Consider the following 18,050-nt stretch of genomic DNA (forward strand, 5'->3'; position numbering starts at 1 on the left):
ATAATACCGGGTATCTCTCGGTCTAGTTCAGTACATGCAACCACAATCATGGGGAAGACTGCTGACTTGAAAGTTGTCCAGAAGACGATAGAGGGTAAGGGGTGAGACAAGGAGGGTAAGTCACAGATGTTCATCACTGAAAGGGCTGGCTGTTCACAGAGTGCTGTATCCAAGCATATTCATGAAAAGTTTACTGGAAGGGAAAAGTGCGCTATCAAAGCAACTTGGGCTTCAATAACGCCTCAGTAGTGCCACAGGCTGATCGCCTCCATTGATCGCCGCATTGATTCAATAATTCGTGCTAGAGGAGCTCCAACCAAGTATTGAGTGCATAAATGAACTTACTTTTCAGAACATTTCTGTATTGTAAATCCTTTTTTGATTGATCTTAGGAAATATTGTAGTATTTTGAGATACTAGATTTTTGATTTTCATGAGCTGTACGCCGTAATCATCGCAATTAAAACAAACTTTATGTCATCTGATTGGTCTGGAAACCACTGATTACGGGCTGATAACTGCAACTGATGGATCAGAGCATGAGTTTCATCTGGTTTCATACTTTTTAATAGCCATTTAATCCTGTGTGAAATGGCATGATGAGCATGACATCATAGTGAACAAAATACCATGTATGTAGTAAGCTCCGCCTATGTGTATGTAGCAGTGCAGCACTATGATCACTTCATATTCACATAAACCATAGAAAACTTCACTGGGGAAGACACTCTGTCTTCTCCAGCAGTATTTAAATAACTGAGGTATATTAGTCATTTATCTTCTGAAATCCTCATCATCACGATTTAGAGATTAAATCTTTACAAGTCTGTGAAAACCACCAGGATCAGGTCTGGTTACCTGAGGTCTTGTCTGGTCCACAGGGGTTTTCTCGTAGTGTTCTCACACAGCCGTTGTGAACCGTTTCAGCCAATCGTTTCAGGTCATGTTCAGACTTATCCACGAGTTCAGCATCACGAGCAATAGCATCCAACCTGAGTGAAGAACAAACACTGTGAACATACTGTGTGGTATGTTTTTGTAAATAAAAACAGCCGGTAAATCTGATGTAGCTTACCTTTCCAGTGGTCCTCCAAATTTTTTGTAACTCTTGACAAACCTGTAAATGGATCAGATATGTTAACAGGAATCTGCTGGGAGGAGAAGAAAAAAAGCCACATTGAGAAATCTGTTGTTAATACATTCACCTCCGGATCTCAGCATCGTTGAAACCCTTAATGTTTTCTCGTGGAATGGTCCGAGGCCGCCCTCGTTTCTTTGGCCTCTTTCTGTCTGAGGGGGAGTCGCTGTCGGACCCGGAGTATCTCCTGTTCCTGCTCTGCCGGCCCTCCACAGCATTAAAGCTTATCTGTTCCCATAAACCAAGAAAAATCACCTGGAGATTAATCAAGAACCCAGAACCTGCAAAACTCGTGAGCACAGATATGGCACTGAAAACAAAAATCTAAACCATGGGTCCTGATCATCTTTGTGTACCTGTTTGGCACAATTCCTCATGCGTGGTAGCATGTAGATTTCCTCCAGCTCCTTCTGTCTTTCCTCCTCCTCCATCCTCCTCCTCTGCTCCTCAGGAATAATGTCATCCCAACTTCGTTGACTACGCTCAGAGTCAATGTCTATTTCCTCTTCCTCCATCATGGTGAAGTTGGCTACCTGTACAGGTCGGGTCAACAAACAACTGTAAATGTGAACTCGCAGAACAACAGGGTATAACCATTGTGGATATTGTTCAAGAAGTATTTTTTAACCTTAAATTGAGAAAGCAGTTCTTCTCCCACTGTGGAGGGTCCAGGGTCGTTCTCCCTGGTCTCGGCTCTTTTGAGGATCTCATCAATGTCCATTTCCTACAGTGTAGAACAGACCATGACATGCTACTCCAGTACATTGCAGAAACAATGTGTAATTATGTTCATACAATTAAGAAAAGAACTACATACTTGAGGCTCCTGTTCCTCTCCCTCTGGTTCTTTGAAAAGCTCCTCAGCACCAAACTTGAGGATGGCAGAAAGCTCCTCCTTATTGAAAGGTGCTGAGCTGTATGAAATAAAACACTCAAGTGAGATAATGACAAAGTATGGCAGAAAACTTTGAGAGGAATGTAATCCCTACATATGAAATCTCTTCATTTGTCTACTAGTGCAAGGTCACAGTGATGTTGACCTTTGCCCACCAACAAGTTCTTCCTCAAGTCCAAATGAAACTTTGTGCCAAATTTAAATACTTCTGGGGGGTCTAGAGAGACTGAAATGTTAAGATGATCAATAAATGGTGATGCTGAGCAAGAGCAAGGTACGGGATATTCTTTATAAGACTGAAGTGACATTTTCCAAAGCACCTGCATCTAAGACATTTGGATGTGCCAATATCTTCATCAAGAAAAAAAGTGCAGAATTTAAAAAACTCTCCCTCAAGGAGTTGCTGAGATACTGAGTTCACTGGAATGGTATGGATGGATGGAAAACTCAAATCCCTGGCTGTTGCTAGTCTGGAGGCATAAAAAGAAAAGCTGCACCTTTGTCATTAACAAGGTGGTCGACAGACAAAGAGGGCGGGAGTTAATCGAGCAGCAGAGTGTGGTGTGTGTTGCTTGCCTGGAGGGAGCAGCACCAGTGTGGAGGACAGTTTTCCCTGTCGTGTCCATCCTCTGAATGACAAGGTGGTCAAGCACCATTTTCTTCTTCGCCCTCTCAATGATGTCCTCCTCCACGGAGCCCTTTGTCACCAGACGGTAGATATTCACCTGCCAGTCCACAAGGAAACAGTAAGATATACAGCACACTAAGTAAATCAATAAAGAACAGCAGACTGAGGGCTGTGTGGGCTCTGGACACATGTTTGGATAAGGTGGGCAATTTCTATGTACTAAGGATAATCTGAGTGGTTCTACAAAAGTTACCACATTACCAGCATTTACTGAAGTTTACCTAAATTTTGAGGTACTTGTGTTTTTCTTGAGCTATTCTTTTTCCTGCTACTTTATACTTCTACATGGGATTTCATTGGAAAGCCACACAGCAGTGAAGTTCTGTATAATTTTGAGGTACTTGCACTGAACTTGACTGATTATTTTTTAATGCTAGTTTATATTTCTATTCAGCTGCATTTCAGTTTGAAATACTGTAGTTTTTAATCCTTTTTATTCATTTAAAGCTATACCAGTTACTTTATCGATTAAAAATATGAAATAAATAAATATTTTAAAAATATAAAACCTGTCATAAATATGATATAAAGTTTGCTCCAAGATTAAAATGCTACTTAAATGTTAAATCATCAATAATAATAAAATAATCCTATAATACATCTCTGCAGTTCTGTGAATGAAAATGTCTTGTTGATGACTGATCAAACATTTATCTCCATCAGTAATGAGCTACTGGTAAAAACACTACAGGTGATAATTTCCTATTTCTCAGCCACTCTTTGAGGAGCTGCTGTTTTTGTTTGTCAACATTACATTTAGCATTCCACTGGCCAGCTATTCTTTCCTTCCTTTATCATGCTTCTTAAACATTAAATTCAAGGACTTTCCAGGCCCAATTCCCACAAATTCAAGGACCTGACGTGGCAGAGTTTGAGATACAGATCAAGGTTAATTCCTGTTACAACACTAAGAATTTATAATTAGAACCAGCAGCTTTACAGAAGCTCACAGACAATTAAATAGAGAGAAAAGCTTGAATGTGTGAACACTATGGTGTGTGTTAGTCCGGGCTCAGATTACAGGAGTTTTAACCCATTTTGAAATCAGGTTACATCACACACATAAAAGGGAAATTTAACAGACGTTCTTCTCTCTAATGCCAAACATGCTCACACTACAAGATTTGAACATAATGGTTCATCACACACTACAGGATATTATTTAGATTATCATGCCAGAGGGAGCAATTAGGGCATGATGCACCACCTCACATGATCTCACTGCGAAAACGGACGTATACAAAATGGCCTGTGGTGCAACAACTTGTAACAGTTTTAATACTTTGCAGTGACAAAAACAAAAGCAGAAGCATAAACCACTCTGGATGAGAAAATGTTTGTCTGGGCCATTACAGAGATGGCAGACTGTGTGGTCTCTTGAACACATGCAGACAGCAGCACTTTACAAAGATTAAGTAAAATAAATATCAGAAGAATTTGTATTTCTATCTTTACATGAATATAGGTGACAGCTTGCAGCTGTGGCAAAATACACTGCAACAAACAATTAAGTAGAAATGGGCCGAGGTCGATGACAGTGGCTGCTTACCTGTCTCTTCTGTCCGATCCTGTGGGCTCTGGCCTGGGCCTGCAGATCGTTCTGAGGGTTCCAGTCTGAGTCAAAGATGACTACCGTGTCAGCTGATGCAAGGTTGATACCCAGACCACCCGCTCGTGTTGATAACAAGAAGCAGAAATCCTGGGAACACATGAGGAGGTTGACCATATATAAGAGCACACCGCTTTATTTAAATAAAGCGCAAACAGCAGTACCTATATGTAGAGCACAGAACTCACCTCCGAGCCCTCAGCGTTAAAGTGATCCAATGCCTGCTTCCTCATTTCCCCTTTGATGGAGCCGTCTAATCTCTACACAAACACACAATATTTCAGATTCACACATTCATAACAAGACATACAGTGGTTTCCAACAGCATGCAAACCACCTCACTGTGTGTTGTAGATTTGATTGTAAATGGCCAAAACTGCTATTTGCCATATTGACAAAGTAAAAACATGTTTTTAGATATTTCTGCAAATTTATTTAAAATGAAAAACTGTAATCTCTCTTTAACAAAAGTATCCAGACCCTTAATTCATCCATTCTTTGCAGAAGCTGCAGATTAGTCTTCTTGGGTAAGTCACTACAAGCTTTGCACACCTGGACATGTTCACCCCGTTCTTCCTGGCTGATCCTCTCAAGCCACATCAAATTGGATGGGATGTTTAGGTCTATTGGGGTTTAAGTCTGGACTTTGGCTGGGCCGGTCAACGACAGTTAGAGACTTGTCCTGGAGCAGCTTTATGGATTATTTAGTAAAGACTGATGGGCAATAATGGCAATATAATTCATTTAAAATGAAACCTTTAACACAATAAAGGAGGCAAAAGGTGAAGAGGGTCTGAATACATTCTGAAGCCAAACACATTTCATCTTTTGGGGTTAGCTGGAATGAAATTCCAGGAGTAGTTTTGTGGAGCATGTCTGTATGTGTACACTCACTGAGCACTTTATTAGGAACACCTGTTCACCTGTTTATTCCTAGAAATTGGCCAATGAGCCAATCATGTGGCAGCAGTGTAATTCATCATCATACAGCAGAATAGGGAAAAAATACCATCTCAGTGACATGATTTTTAGTGGCAGACAATTTCTAACAAAATGCTGTCTCTGTGTGTGTGTGTGTGTGTGTGTGTGTGTGTGTGTGTGTGTGTGTGTATAGTTTGTCATGTGTATAGATGGTCATGTGAGGATAGTGTGTAACTACCTGAAAGAGGAACTGTCGGCTCCTCAGGTATTCAGCCAAGATATCCAGCATCCGTACCATCTGGGAGAAGATAAGAACTCTGTGGCCTCGCTCCTTCAAACGCACCAGAAGTTTGTCCAGCAGAACCAGTTTCCCACTGCTGCGGATCAGTTGCTGTAAGACGAAAGGACGATTATTGGTCAGGCCTCTTCAAGTCATGCCATGAAATCAATACAGTATGCTCAGTTGTGGCCTCCACAGTCAGAGATCTGAATCCGTATGCTTCTGAAATTTAGCACAACATTTTTCTGTCAGGCCGCCCTAAGCAGATAAAAAAATATTAATGTGGTATCAGCACACTTTTTGATATGAATTACAAAAAATAATAATAACATTATTAATTCCTTTTATGACCTCAACAGAGAAAATGCAGCACTGTTTCTACAGCAGAATAATTGCCAGTGGGCCTTACTTAACTACTTTTGGGAGCTTTTAATTCCAATTTGCTTGAAATCCTTAATTTAAATAAGAGAAATGTGTAAAAACAATAAAACAATATGCAATATGTTTGTGCTGATGGACGATGATCTTGGTGATCGACAATCAGAGTGATCACTGATAGCTCATGCCATTGCCAATGTGGCAATAAGATGATATTTGGCTTGTTTTCCCATTGATATATTACTTATTATCATCATTATTTGTAGTATTAAATTATTAAATTTAATTTGTCTTGCTATAGTTTAACAATTATAACTGATGCTTGAAACACCGACATGTGCACACACGTACACACACACTCTGACTGCTGTTGATACTATAATGTTTCTACACACCTCTTCTGGCTGATTTTGAGTGATTACTGTGAATGCTCTGATTATTACATGTAAATAAATAATGCTTTATTTGTGATGACAATTTCTGTTTAACGTTGCCATGAAATGTATTCATCATTCTACCAACACTCCACACACTGGCTCTTTCTCTCTCGCTCAAAGTGCAACGTGTACACACACACACACACGACCCGGGTACCTGCTTGTTAACTAACCACAAAGGGGTTAGCTTTCACAAACATTAGCAAACAGGACCAAACAATACTGATCCTTGGTCTGCAATTCCAAACAATGTCATTCAAAATTCCATACGGTCTGGCGATGACAGAAGGGTAGACTCCTTCTCCTTCCCCTGGCTTTCCTTAATTGGCACAATCTGTTAGCATGTTCAAGATTTACTGTCTCTTATTCTCACGAGACCCCTCCCCATCCACCCCCCACCACGTCTCTGTCTGAACACAACTGCTCTCCAGCTCTTTCAGTTCAACTCATTCACTTATTAATGTTGAAATCAGCATTTGCCCTGTTACTTCCAGGGAAAATCTTAAGAATAGGTGACAGTCTGGGGAGAACTGGTCCCTACATGACATTACAGTAAAGCCCCTTTTCCACTGGTCAAAAACCCCACTTTTGCCAATAATGGAAAAGGGTTTAATCTGCATTCACACCTGGGTCACATGACTCTGCAGTAGACGCAGGTATTTATCAGTTCTGGCTTCAATCAGCATTGATGTAAACACAACACCCAGGTGAACCTGCAAATTTTTCTTATGGGTGTGCATTATCTCAAAATTTATGACCTTTCATCGTTAGAAATAAGACTTTCTAATCTATTTCTAAAATCTATTTTTAGAGCTTTTAAGACATGTTAAGGATCCATGTGAAATCAATGTGACAGTGTGAAAATGGGGTCATATCCCTGTTAACATGATGCTAATTATTGTCTGAGTTTCTAAAAACCAGAATATGATGTTTAATACCTTCATCACGGTCGTCTTCTTCAGTGCTATTAGCTACTGTAAACGACAATGGTGACTTTAAATGATAAAAATATATAGAAATGTTTGTCAGGACTCACAGTCACCCTGATGTGAAACACAATAACAAAACAATCAGACCTGTAAGGCTTCAGCTCTGTTGAGAAACTCGTTGTCCTCTGGGGGCTTGATCAGGTAACAGTGGTTACAGCACTTCTTCAGCTCCATCATGATGTTCAGGAAACCTGATGTGCTGCCTTTGGTACCTTTACTCAGAGCCTTGTAGTTCCTGGTCAGGATCCATCTAATCACAAACACACACTTTTTTATATATAATCCACTCCCATAATGACCGACTCTTCTCTGTATCACTCAGCAGGAGGTGAATACACATCAGCTGATTGCAGGGTACAGCTGCGTTCACACTCACAATATCCTGCTCTAACAAACTGAGGATCAATAATGCCTATGGTTGGTACAAGAGCTTCACCTGAACTTTCTTCAAACTGGGTTCACATTTTATCATCTCATCATTTACATGTCCATACCACAGACACTTGCAGTATTTTGTTATGGTGCTATTGAACACAGCCTAAACTCCTGCACAAACATGAGCAGATTTTCATGTCTTCATGATAAAAGTGGTTATGAATCAGTTTTCTTTGCCAGTCAGGAAAGCAATAATATGTGTCGTTTCTTAATGTCAATAAATAAAACAACTACATGCTTTCTTTGATTAAAAGCTAGCGTAGCGTGCAGCTCTTACTTGTAATACTGTTTCTGGATAGCACTCATCTCGACCCTGAGGATCTGCTCCACTTTGGCAGGAAGGGATTTCTCCACGTCCTTCTTGACTCTGCGCAGCAGGAAAGGTTCCAGTTCTTTGTGCAGACTGGTATAGCCCGAGTCCCTGCCTTTACCATGCTCCTCTTCAAACAGCTCCCAAGAGTGAAACCTTGAGACACAAGACATACAACAAACAGAGATACAGTCAGCTCATGGTACAAGATATAAACAGAAAAGGTGAAAATTCCTTATTTATTCCTCCTTAGAAGCAAAACTGGTTCAATTTCAGTATTTTGACTTTTTACAAAGTGTCTCATTGGTTTGTTGGTATATGTTGTATGTATGTTTCATATTGTTACATCAGTAATGATGCGCTCACAAAATCAGAAGAAAAAGGCAAAATAAAAATTAAACAAAATCAATAGAAATTTGTGCAGTAGAGCTATTATTTCTTCTTAGTTGGTTAAAAAAAAGCATCAGAGTAGCAGAGCCACAGATACTGTTTGTTATTCCACACATTCTTCTTCTTTGCCAAAATATGACACCTGAATCACACAATGCAACTTATCCATAGTTTCAGGTGTGTTATGCTAGTAGCAGGTATTGTAGCCTCGAGTCACTCGTCTTTTTTTCTTTTTTAAACTTGTAGTCTTCAGCCAATAAAATTGATGACTCAAGTGACATACAGTACCTTGAGGTGAGCTTTTAGAATTCTCACAGCTCCCTCTGGAGACACAAAAGGCTTTATACGTCTGTTTTTTTTTTTTTTACATGTGCGACTTTTTAAGATTTCTGTGTTTCACCTGTAACCACTGAACATATTCATTGTCCTTCTAAAGCAATGAGAGAACTTTAACAGCTGATGTGACGTACTTCTCAGGCATGATGAAGTGCAGCAGGGACCAGAGCTCTTTCAGGGAGTTCTGCAGTGGTGTCCCTGTGATCAGAAGCCTGTGATTGGACTTGAAGTCGATCATTGTCTTGTAGAGGAGGGAGTCATCATTCTTCAGTCGGTGCGCCTCATCAACACCAATGACGGCCCAGTTAACACTGCCCAAAAATGACTGGAGACAGAACACATATTTATTACAGTTGCATTATGTGCCAACATTCATGCTGTACAGCTTAAGATCTGACATATACCACTTCATATGTGTGGCAAACAACAGCAAGACATTGTTCCATAATACAGTTAAGTATTTGTTTACCTTGTCTTTGAGGAGAATTTCATATGTTGTAAGGAGGATGTTAAATTTCAGTCTCTTGCTGTGGACATGCATCCACTCATGTGTCCTGATCTATTAAATGAAAACACAGGAGAAAAGAAAACATCACAAAAGTTAAGACATTCATTAACTAACTTCTTAACCATCAACTGCAGGAGAAGGGAATATGAAACTGTATCAACTGTTTCAATGTAGTTGTAAAAAAGTCACACTCTACTGTGAGTGAGTGAGTGAGTGAGTGAGTGTCCGTCTAACAGGTGCCTGAACCACTGTACCATGTTCCTGCTGCTGATGTCTCCCAGGTACACTACAACATTCATCTGCGTGGCCCACAGCTGGATCTCTCTCTGCCAGGAGGTTAGCGTAGAGAGAGGCACGACCAGCAGGAAGGGCCCGTACAGCTGGTGCTCATTGAACAGATAGTTGAGGAAGCAGATGGTCTGGATGGTCTTCCCTAAGCCCATCTCATCAGCCAAGATGCAACTGTTGCCTCTATGAATGAAGACGGAGCAGAAGTTCAAATTGTGTGCCTGTTATGAAGCATTCAGCATATGAACATGGAATATAGAGAGATCTACCCGTATATTTTCAGTGATATTCAAGTCACGGGAGGGACATACCAAAAGCTTTACCTTGCATGTCTTTAAGTAGATCATGGTGGCTTTTGAGCTCTGCATTGATCACTGTCCTGCTGCAGAAGCTGGCCTCTTTTGATTTTCAGTATCTTTACTCGCTGCAGGACATTTACATCTACAATTTGCTGAAATCCAGAGGAATCCATGCCTCTAGATACTGTTTCCTGTGCCACTGGCTGCTACACAACCCCAAAGCTAAGGACAGATGGGGAGAGCTGCAGACTTGAAATAGCCATGCTACTTCTGTACATACAATGGGGGGTTGGATGTTTATGAAATTTGGTGGGATCATTGCTCTCATTTTTCTGGCTATAATACATACTTCTTAAAAATTGTCCACCGGACAGGAAGTTAGTCATTCTGGATTTCATACATCAATTTTCATTTCACAAAGACATTTTTTAGGTCTTTAGGATGCAGAAAAACTCATGAGACTTTGCAACCATGTTCGAACTAATACTATCGATTTGATATTGCAGTTGGGCATGGGCGTAGCATCTTGGCTCTATAGCACAGCCTAATTAAAGGCCGTAATGAGTTGTTAGTTAATTTGCATAATGCGAAAAACAGCTGAAGCATCAACCCAAACTTAAACCTGCTTCTTTCTGTTGCGCGTAAAACAGTTAAAACCTGCAGATTTCCACCAGCAGCTATATTCACTTTCAACTTTTTACATAATGTGATAAAAGGCAGCAGTGCATTAACATCTGAAGCTGAGAATTTAAGGACAGTCTGAGCCGTACTTGCACCAGGAGTGGGCCATCCAGTTCAAACTGTCCAACTGGTAGTCTCTTAGCTCCAGTCCTTCAACGATGTAAGCCGGCTGCTTCTTCATGGGCACAAACCTGGGTCTCTGTTTAAGCACCTGCAGGATAGAACGGCAATTAGTCAGTTTTCAGAACTCAGAGTTCAGTTTATTTAAGATTGGAAAATGACAGCGGAAGAGATGACACCAAGCTAGACTAAATTCGAAACTCTACTACTCTACCAACATGTAAGGCAACATCACCAACACAGTGGCACTGCCAGTAGAGACCTGGCTGTATGTTACCTTGCAGTCTCTGGATGGAATGTTCTTGGACTGGTTTCTGCACATGTAGTCATTGATGCACTTCTGGAACTTTTTGGCGATCAGAGCGCCATCCTCCCAGCTACACTCTGAGTATGGTAAGCCTTGCCACTTGCACAGGTAGTCTGGGTAACCTGCCGCTGACTTCTGGTTTGAATGGCCTGCTCAAAGCAATTCAAAGACATATTTAGTCACACAAATCCAGTCTGAGTAAACTGCTTCATGCAAACAACAAGTACTGAGTAGAAAACCCACCTATGATTCGCTCGACTAACTGGTACTGAGAGTGCAGGTCATCCATCAATTCTTCCTGACAATTGAAATATTCTATATCCTCTGGTGAAGCCGCCTTTAACCTGGGGAGAGGGAAAAAACAAAGTAAGCAATAACCTGTATTTCATTTCTAATCTGGGCCAAACTGACATTTTTTCAGAGGGTACTATATAAAATTCTAAACTTTTCATCATCAAAACTGAGCAGGTCTGTGAGCAGTAGATGAATGGTCTGAATCTCTGTTGGAGCAGGAAATTGCTGTGACAAAAGATGAACCAAAGTTACCTTTTCATTCCAATGCAATGGTACCAATGAAATAAATGAGGCACCTGTTTTTTTTAGGGGACAAATGTGATTAAAATTTTAACCAATTAAGGTGGCCAGTCGTCATCAGTCACATGGGGCTGAGGGGGGCTGTGGGCTATTTTAGATACACAGAGGTTAAATAGGGTCTTGTAGGTTCACAGTTATGCCACTGGCTTACACTACCAGTCACACTGAATACAGGTTCCAATGGATGCCATTTGTTTTTACGTGCATGTGGCTATTTTGAGACACTGTTACTGATTGTTTAGGTAGGACAAAGAGATGGTGACATTTTGTTTTTTTCTTTTATCCATATGAATGCATAATGATAGGAGTGGTTATGTTTAGGTATGGCTTTAGCATTGATATGGTCACTGAATTCACCAGGGAGGTTGGCTGGCCACTGAGACCTCCAGTACTTTTGTGATTGTAATCAAATTTGAGTTTCCTGCTGCTCATTGGTCAGTAGAAGACAGGGCAGCTCTGACTCTCAGTGTGTACAGTTTTGATAAAGGTAAATAAACAAGCTCTCACCATTTCTTTTTTTCCTGATCCTTCTTCTTGAAATTGTCCAGTTTCTTCATGCCCTTGGCGTTCTGAAACTTGAGTGTCTCCTCTGTCTCCCAAGTGTTGTGGATATGGGCCCAGTTCTTCCACTTTATCAAATACTGGACATCACCAGCCTCTTTGTTGGGGCTGAAGTTAGAATTGGGGTCCCCGTCTGCTTCTACAGCGTATACAGTGGTTACACTTCCTGTCGCTGTTAGGAAAAAAAAGAAATACTTTATAACATTTCTTTATTCATCCTTAGAACTGGGCTAAACAATTTCCTGTGTACAGCCCAAGTTAAATCAGAGTGGATGGCATCATCATCTTAGCGCTGTCTCCCTTACCTCTCTTTCTTCCTATCCGGCTGTCCATCACTCTCTCCAGTGTTTCAAACTCGTCTTCTTCAGGCTGCGGAACATCTTCACCCAGAACTTCCACGACATCATCTGAGTCCGTCTTAAGTTCCTCGTCTTCCTTGTAGCTGATGTTGACCGTGGCCTGCCGCCGCGGCCCTGCTGATGCCACCTTCTTGTAGTTATCGTCCTCGTCCTCAGAAGAAGAGCACTTCTTGGTGTTCTTCCTCTGGGTGCTGCTTTTTTTCCCATTCCGAAAATTCATCCTGGAGCACAACAAGAGGAGGCATTTGTGAAGTTAAGCTCAAGCCACTGTGTATTTCTTCAAAGATCAGAGGTCTTATGATCAATACCTAAACAGTTGCGGTGAGTGACCACTGTGAAACGACATAATTGGACAATAATGTAACCCTACATACACAGGTAGCTGTCCACTTACTTGGTTGGAGGTTTTCTGCTTTTGATTTTGTGACTGGGCTCATAGTCTGACGCTGTTTCATCACTGTTGTCCTCTGCTGATGAGTCTGATCCAGAACCACTCCCAGATCCAGAGTCAGAGGATCCTGAATTTCTTCTCCTTTTGGAACCACTCGATGAGTCAGATTCATCGCTACTGGACGAGTCCTACAAAAGATTACCGTCAACGACAGAATGTTCATGAACTAGCAATCAACTTACAGATGTTATATTTAGGTACATTGATTCGTTTCCAGTTAAACAGCACAAAAATGTTCTTTTTGTAACAAACCTCATCAGATCCACTGTTTGAGGAGCTTTGTCTCCGTTGCAGTTGCTGCTGCTGCTGCTGAAGTTGCTGTTTCCTGAGCATAGCAGACCTTTGCACTGCTAGGATACTTGGGTTGGACTTCCAGAACTAAATCAATGAGTGAGGTCAAAGGTTAACCAAAATATGTGAGGTTTACAACCTAACACATGACATGCTGTGTTAAAACATCCAAAAAGACCTGTGTACCACTTATAGTAAAATATGTTAAACTAGGTTAAACCATGTGAACTCTGACTATTGCAACTCTGCATTTTTTAAGCAGTCATTTGATGCAGTGTTGCCGCAGAGATGGAAATGCTGAGTCGATTTTGACAAATAGTTTCGCGCAGTGTTAAGCACTTTGATGCTGATTATACAAAAGCAGCTTTACAGTTAACACATGATGTTCAAATACTTTTCTGTAACAAATGGATGATGGAGTCCATCTTTGATTATTTATTTGATCACGTTTCTTTACCTCAGCTCCATCAATGTTTGACTTATTTGGTGGTTCCATCTTCTCCTTGGATTTCTGTGTGTCAGAGTCTGACTGGCTGCCAGAGTCTGAGCCACTTCCTGAGTCACTGCTTCCTGATTGGCTGCTGCTGCTGCTGGAGGAGCTGGAACTGGAGCCTGAGCCTGACCCTGATGCAGAACCCGATCCAGAACCGGATTCATCATCAGAATTACTATAGAAAATAATAAAACACATATTTGTGCATTAGTAATAGATCAAATTATTATTTCAATAGATCAGTCAATCACAAATCAGTTTGACTCATTCAAAACGTTTTTATCAGTGCCAATAAAATAATACTAATAAATAAATAAATAACAACACTGCTTTACAAAAAAAAGCAGATGTGCAGCAACAAAAGTTTGTCCTCACACAACTTTTAATAGAATATAATATAATGTCATTCGACAATAATGGATGTTAGCCAAATACATATTTTAAATTGTACATTGGAGTTGGATTACCTCGCATTGGGTAAATTCTATTTTCAGAAATGATTACCTCCTGAAGTGTCTGGGTTTGCTGAATGCGTTTCTAGTTAGATGACTGAAATAAGGTCTGTTGTTAACAAACCGTTTTCAAGTTTTATTCTACAACATAAAATACATCAGTAAATACCCCCGTGCTGATTTCTTGAAGCTTTTACGTCTGTTAAAGGCCGGTTGTTAACAAGTGTCTAAATAAGACTACAGAGGTTGTCGGGGACGTTAAACATCATCACGCTGAACATGAAAACTGATCTACTCATCAGTCCACCTTTACAGCCTCGTTGTGTTTATACAAACTGTCACGAACTCTGTCAGATGAAACGCTTTTGTAGAGGAGGTCAGAGCTAAATCAAACTACAAGCTGAAGTTTAGTAGTGGTGATGTTCAGGTCATGTGACCGTGGTGTAGTTGGTTTATAGTCTAACATTAGCTTTTTACTTCTGCTGATTGTATTGAGGCTTCAAACATCATAAAGCGGTGTTCAGTAGTGAAGATGATCCTGCTGAACAAAACCTGTCAGGATCATTAACTGTTGTTTGTTTTCTCTAATAATCCAAAAGACAAGTAAAAATCCCACTGACTTTTTGTGAAGGGAACCAGCGTGATGCCAACATCCCGGTTGGCCTTTAAAAACATGTTATCCCTGCTTCACTCTCTAGTAAAATCCTACCTCAATGCAACATATGATCTATTTTATTGTAAGGTCTTGATCTTAATGTAAGTTGTTATTTGACAGTATACAAAAAAACTTGAATTGAATTATTAACTGCTGTGCAGAGTAAAGACTTGTGCAAAACAACAGTAGTATATCATGAGATATCAGTCTGAAACTTTATAAATGACACATTTCAATGTAAACAAACACATGACAGCATTCCAGACACAGAAATGGGAGACAAGTTGTCAAAAGCTTCCTGCTCCTGTCTATTGTGTAAAAATAATAAAAATACAATACAATAAATTATAAAGATTTTGATCAGTATTTACAGTACTCTAAAGTCATTTTGAGAAAGATTGATTTACCTTGATTCTCCACTGCTGTTGCTTACACTTTCATCCTCACTGCGTCCAGCCATGTTGAAGTCCAAAATATAGACTTCCCCTGACAACCTGTAGTATTATGTTCCACGTGGTGAACCTGATAGAAGATACACATTAAAAACATAATAAGTACTGTTTGGGAAATCTGAGGACAGTACCTTGTGGTTGTTAAAATATGTAACAACTTGGGTATATTGCACAATGCAGATACAAATCCTCATGCTTATAAAGTAAAATGCATTTGCAGCTCAGAACACCATCCCAAACAAACTATAGCCCCTGCATCAAAGTTCAACAAATGAACTGTCCTTGTGGAGCTGTCACTACACTTTCGCACGAAATCTTTTAAAATGTCAATCTCTAAATTCATTTATGCTCTGCGCTTCAGCTCTTAGCGAGAATAAGTGTCTCTGTTGCACACTAAATCACTTTAAAAAAAAAAAAATGTTAAGTTAAAATTTTAACAGACAGTCCTGTGCGGATGGCTGTTGCTAACAGCATTTGTTCTCTCACCGCAGAGGCCTATCAGGCCTGCGCAGCAGCAGCGTGTTTTCTCACTCACACAAAGCTCCTTGAGAATTATAACCACTAAATAACCTCACTTGCCTTAGCCGTGGTCAAAAACCATCTTATACTACTCGAGGTGATACAAACCTTCGATTCGGGCTACCATTTAGTCTTACTGTTGCTACAGATTAGCTTGTTGCTAACTAGCTAATACCGGTTAGTGACGCAAACATTAGCTATTGGCGGGGTACGTTAGCAGTAGTGTGTACAGAAACGATCAATGCGCCAGTCAATATTTCATCTCTACATTCAAACCGACAATAAAACCCCACAACAAGCGGCAATATCGTATTACCAACAACAGCTTGATTAATGCTAACCACTGTGCTAGCCACTGTCTCCTACGTATAACCAATTACTGTTTGCTAGCGCTAATGTGTTATGCTAGCGTTATGATTTTCAGGATTAGAAAATCCTAACACTTGTAAAACAAAAAAAACAACAGTTCGCGTTAAAATTGCACAAAATGCCCCGCAACTATGTTGGCCAAATGTTAAACGTGGTACCCATTTTATTTTAAGTCAGCGTGAGTTCAATGAACATTCGGGGAGATGATAGCCCAGCGTTTACTGAGGTTGTCAAGGAAAGTACCATTGGCTAACGTTGTTGAAGCACGAGGCTACCACGGAAGCTAACAAAATGACAAAACTTTGCCCCAGTTCATCTGAGCAGGGAACCGCTGGAATGTTCATTTACCAGTTATGGTCGACACTTGCTGTTTAGCAGTCACCTATATTTCACTATGCAAATGTCTGTGCAAGTAGTGGACCACAGTAGAGTTCGAAACTTATTTACTATTCATCATTAAACCCACAAAACCAAATTAGCTAACCTAACTTCACCCTCTTCCATCTTGTTTTAATTCGCCGCTCACTTCTCGCGGCTTTTACCACATAAACATGCAGCGCTAGCTTACTTTCTCGCTGAACTAAGGTACGAGTAGCTCCACGCTGTATGTTACTTTGAGTTAATTTATGTTACCTGGGAAACTCCAATGAAATAGTTGTCTAAATCCACCTTTCCACTTCAGAGGTCCTTTCTTCTTTTATTTAACTAGTGAGCTAGCAGCTGCTGGTAGCTAACGCTACCTTACGCTAGCTAGCTATCTCCCAGTTCGGGAGAGCAGCCCCGAACGATTCAGTTCTGTAAAGCTGGTGCAATGTTGGTTTTCCTCTCGCTTCAAAAATCAAGTTAAGTCCCCTCTCCCGTTTTAGATGTAAGCAAAGTCTAATGCTCGTCGGTCAACTGCGATTGTAGAAAGCTGGCATTTCAATCCAGGGTCCTCCGACCACCGGCCTCCGCCATGACGCCGTAGGGTTCACTTCACTAGGAAACCCCGGGCAGTGACGTAACGACTGTGCTTCTCATTACAGCAACAGCAGCAAACATCTGGCAGCGGGCATGTATTGGCAATAAGTACTTATTCGTAATAAATTAAAGTATACACTGGCATGTTAATTTAAATCCAATCAACAGGGCTGTAAAATGTGAAAATGCGATTTGTTTTAAGGATTAAAACGATTCTCTGATTTAGACTAAATCAGGCCTGTTCTACCCAATCATTATTAAAATGAAAGGAAAAACCTGAAAAATTCGTGGAGAAACAGGATGACATTGTCCCCATTCACAGGGCCCGAGGGGTCAGTGAGTGCTTACTAAGACACTTTTAAATTGTCTATAGGTTCTTAATTGAAAACAAAACACCACAGGCAATTACCATCACTATTATGATATACATTTACATTAAAAAAAATTATTCACCCAAAATAATATTTCTACAATCATCTCTCATACCTGATATGTGGTCTACACAGTTATCTTTGCAGTGTGTTTGGGTGGTGACCATGAATACTGTAGGCTTCTAGATTCATTGCCTGCTGATGATGCCTTTTTCTGCACAGCCTACGAATGTTTTCTACATACAGAAAATGGCACCACTGTTGATCTTTTGCAAAACCAAAATTCAGCAGCTGATGATATATATACCAGCACTTGTACACACCTCCTTCAATACAAACATACACATGTAAAGTCATCACAAACATCTTTTTTTTTTCTTTTTTAGGAGCACCTATAGACTTGTTTGAAGTTTCTGTTTTTTTTTTTATCTCAGTGTTATGTTATGTCCACTGACTTATGTTAAATACACCTTTGATATCACACATACTGGGTCGTACTCTGTAGTAATAGATA

The 18,050-nt window shown here is 40.3% G+C and overlaps 1 protein-coding gene across 2 annotated transcripts in view; it reads right to left on the reverse strand.

Annotated features, from left to right (window-relative positions):
* chd1 (chromodomain helicase DNA binding protein 1) overlaps nt 1-17,178 on the reverse strand; it is a 25,346-nt gene extending 8,168 nt beyond the window's left edge. Inside the window, exons 1-25 of one of the 2 annotated variants that reach the window (XM_023397847.2) lie at nt 16,839-17,178; nt 15,273-15,387; nt 13,723-13,933; nt 13,227-13,352; nt 12,918-13,102; nt 12,470-12,744; nt 12,111-12,336; nt 11,253-11,353; nt 10,980-11,158; nt 10,672-10,793; nt 9,569-9,785; nt 9,276-9,365; nt 8,941-9,131; nt 8,048-8,236; nt 7,423-7,585; nt 5,490-5,642; nt 4,519-4,590; nt 4,271-4,420; nt 2,610-2,758; nt 1,956-2,052; nt 1,767-1,862; nt 1,495-1,671; nt 1,206-1,366; nt 1,076-1,117; nt 859-992 (exon numbers count right to left, since the gene is read on the reverse strand). In XM_023397847.2, coding sequence (XP_023253615.1) covers nt 859-992; nt 1,076-1,117; nt 1,206-1,366; nt 1,495-1,671; nt 1,767-1,862; nt 1,956-2,052; nt 2,610-2,758; nt 4,271-4,420; nt 4,519-4,590; nt 5,490-5,642; nt 7,423-7,585; nt 8,048-8,236; nt 8,941-9,131; nt 9,276-9,365; nt 9,569-9,785; nt 10,672-10,793; nt 10,980-11,158; nt 11,253-11,353; nt 12,111-12,336; nt 12,470-12,744; nt 12,918-13,102; nt 13,227-13,352; nt 13,723-13,933; nt 15,273-15,325 — 3,559 coding nt within the window. In that variant the 5' untranslated portion in view covers nt 15,326-15,387; nt 16,839-17,178. Of the gene's footprint in view, nt 1-858; nt 993-1,075; nt 1,118-1,205; nt 1,367-1,494; nt 1,672-1,766; nt 1,863-1,955; nt 2,053-2,609; nt 2,759-4,270; nt 4,421-4,518; nt 4,591-5,489; nt 5,643-7,422; nt 7,586-8,047; nt 8,237-8,940; nt 9,132-9,275; nt 9,366-9,568; nt 9,786-10,671; nt 10,794-10,979; nt 11,159-11,252; nt 11,354-12,110; nt 12,337-12,469; nt 12,745-12,917; nt 13,103-13,226; nt 13,353-13,722; nt 13,934-15,272; nt 15,388-16,553; nt 16,688-16,838 lie in introns of those variants that run through there. The other variant, XM_087171666.1, reaches the window with a different exon arrangement.
* Nucleotides 17,179-18,050: the final 872 nt, after the last annotated feature.

The sequence above is a fragment of the Seriola lalandi genome, unplaced genomic scaffold, assembly GCF_002814215.2.
Source record: "Seriola lalandi dorsalis isolate HSWRI2012SDOR001 ecotype SW California unplaced genomic scaffold, Sedor1 jcf7180002054939, whole genome shotgun sequence".
NCBI classification, from domain to species: Eukaryota; Metazoa; Chordata; class Actinopteri; order Carangiformes; family Carangidae; genus Seriola; species Seriola lalandi.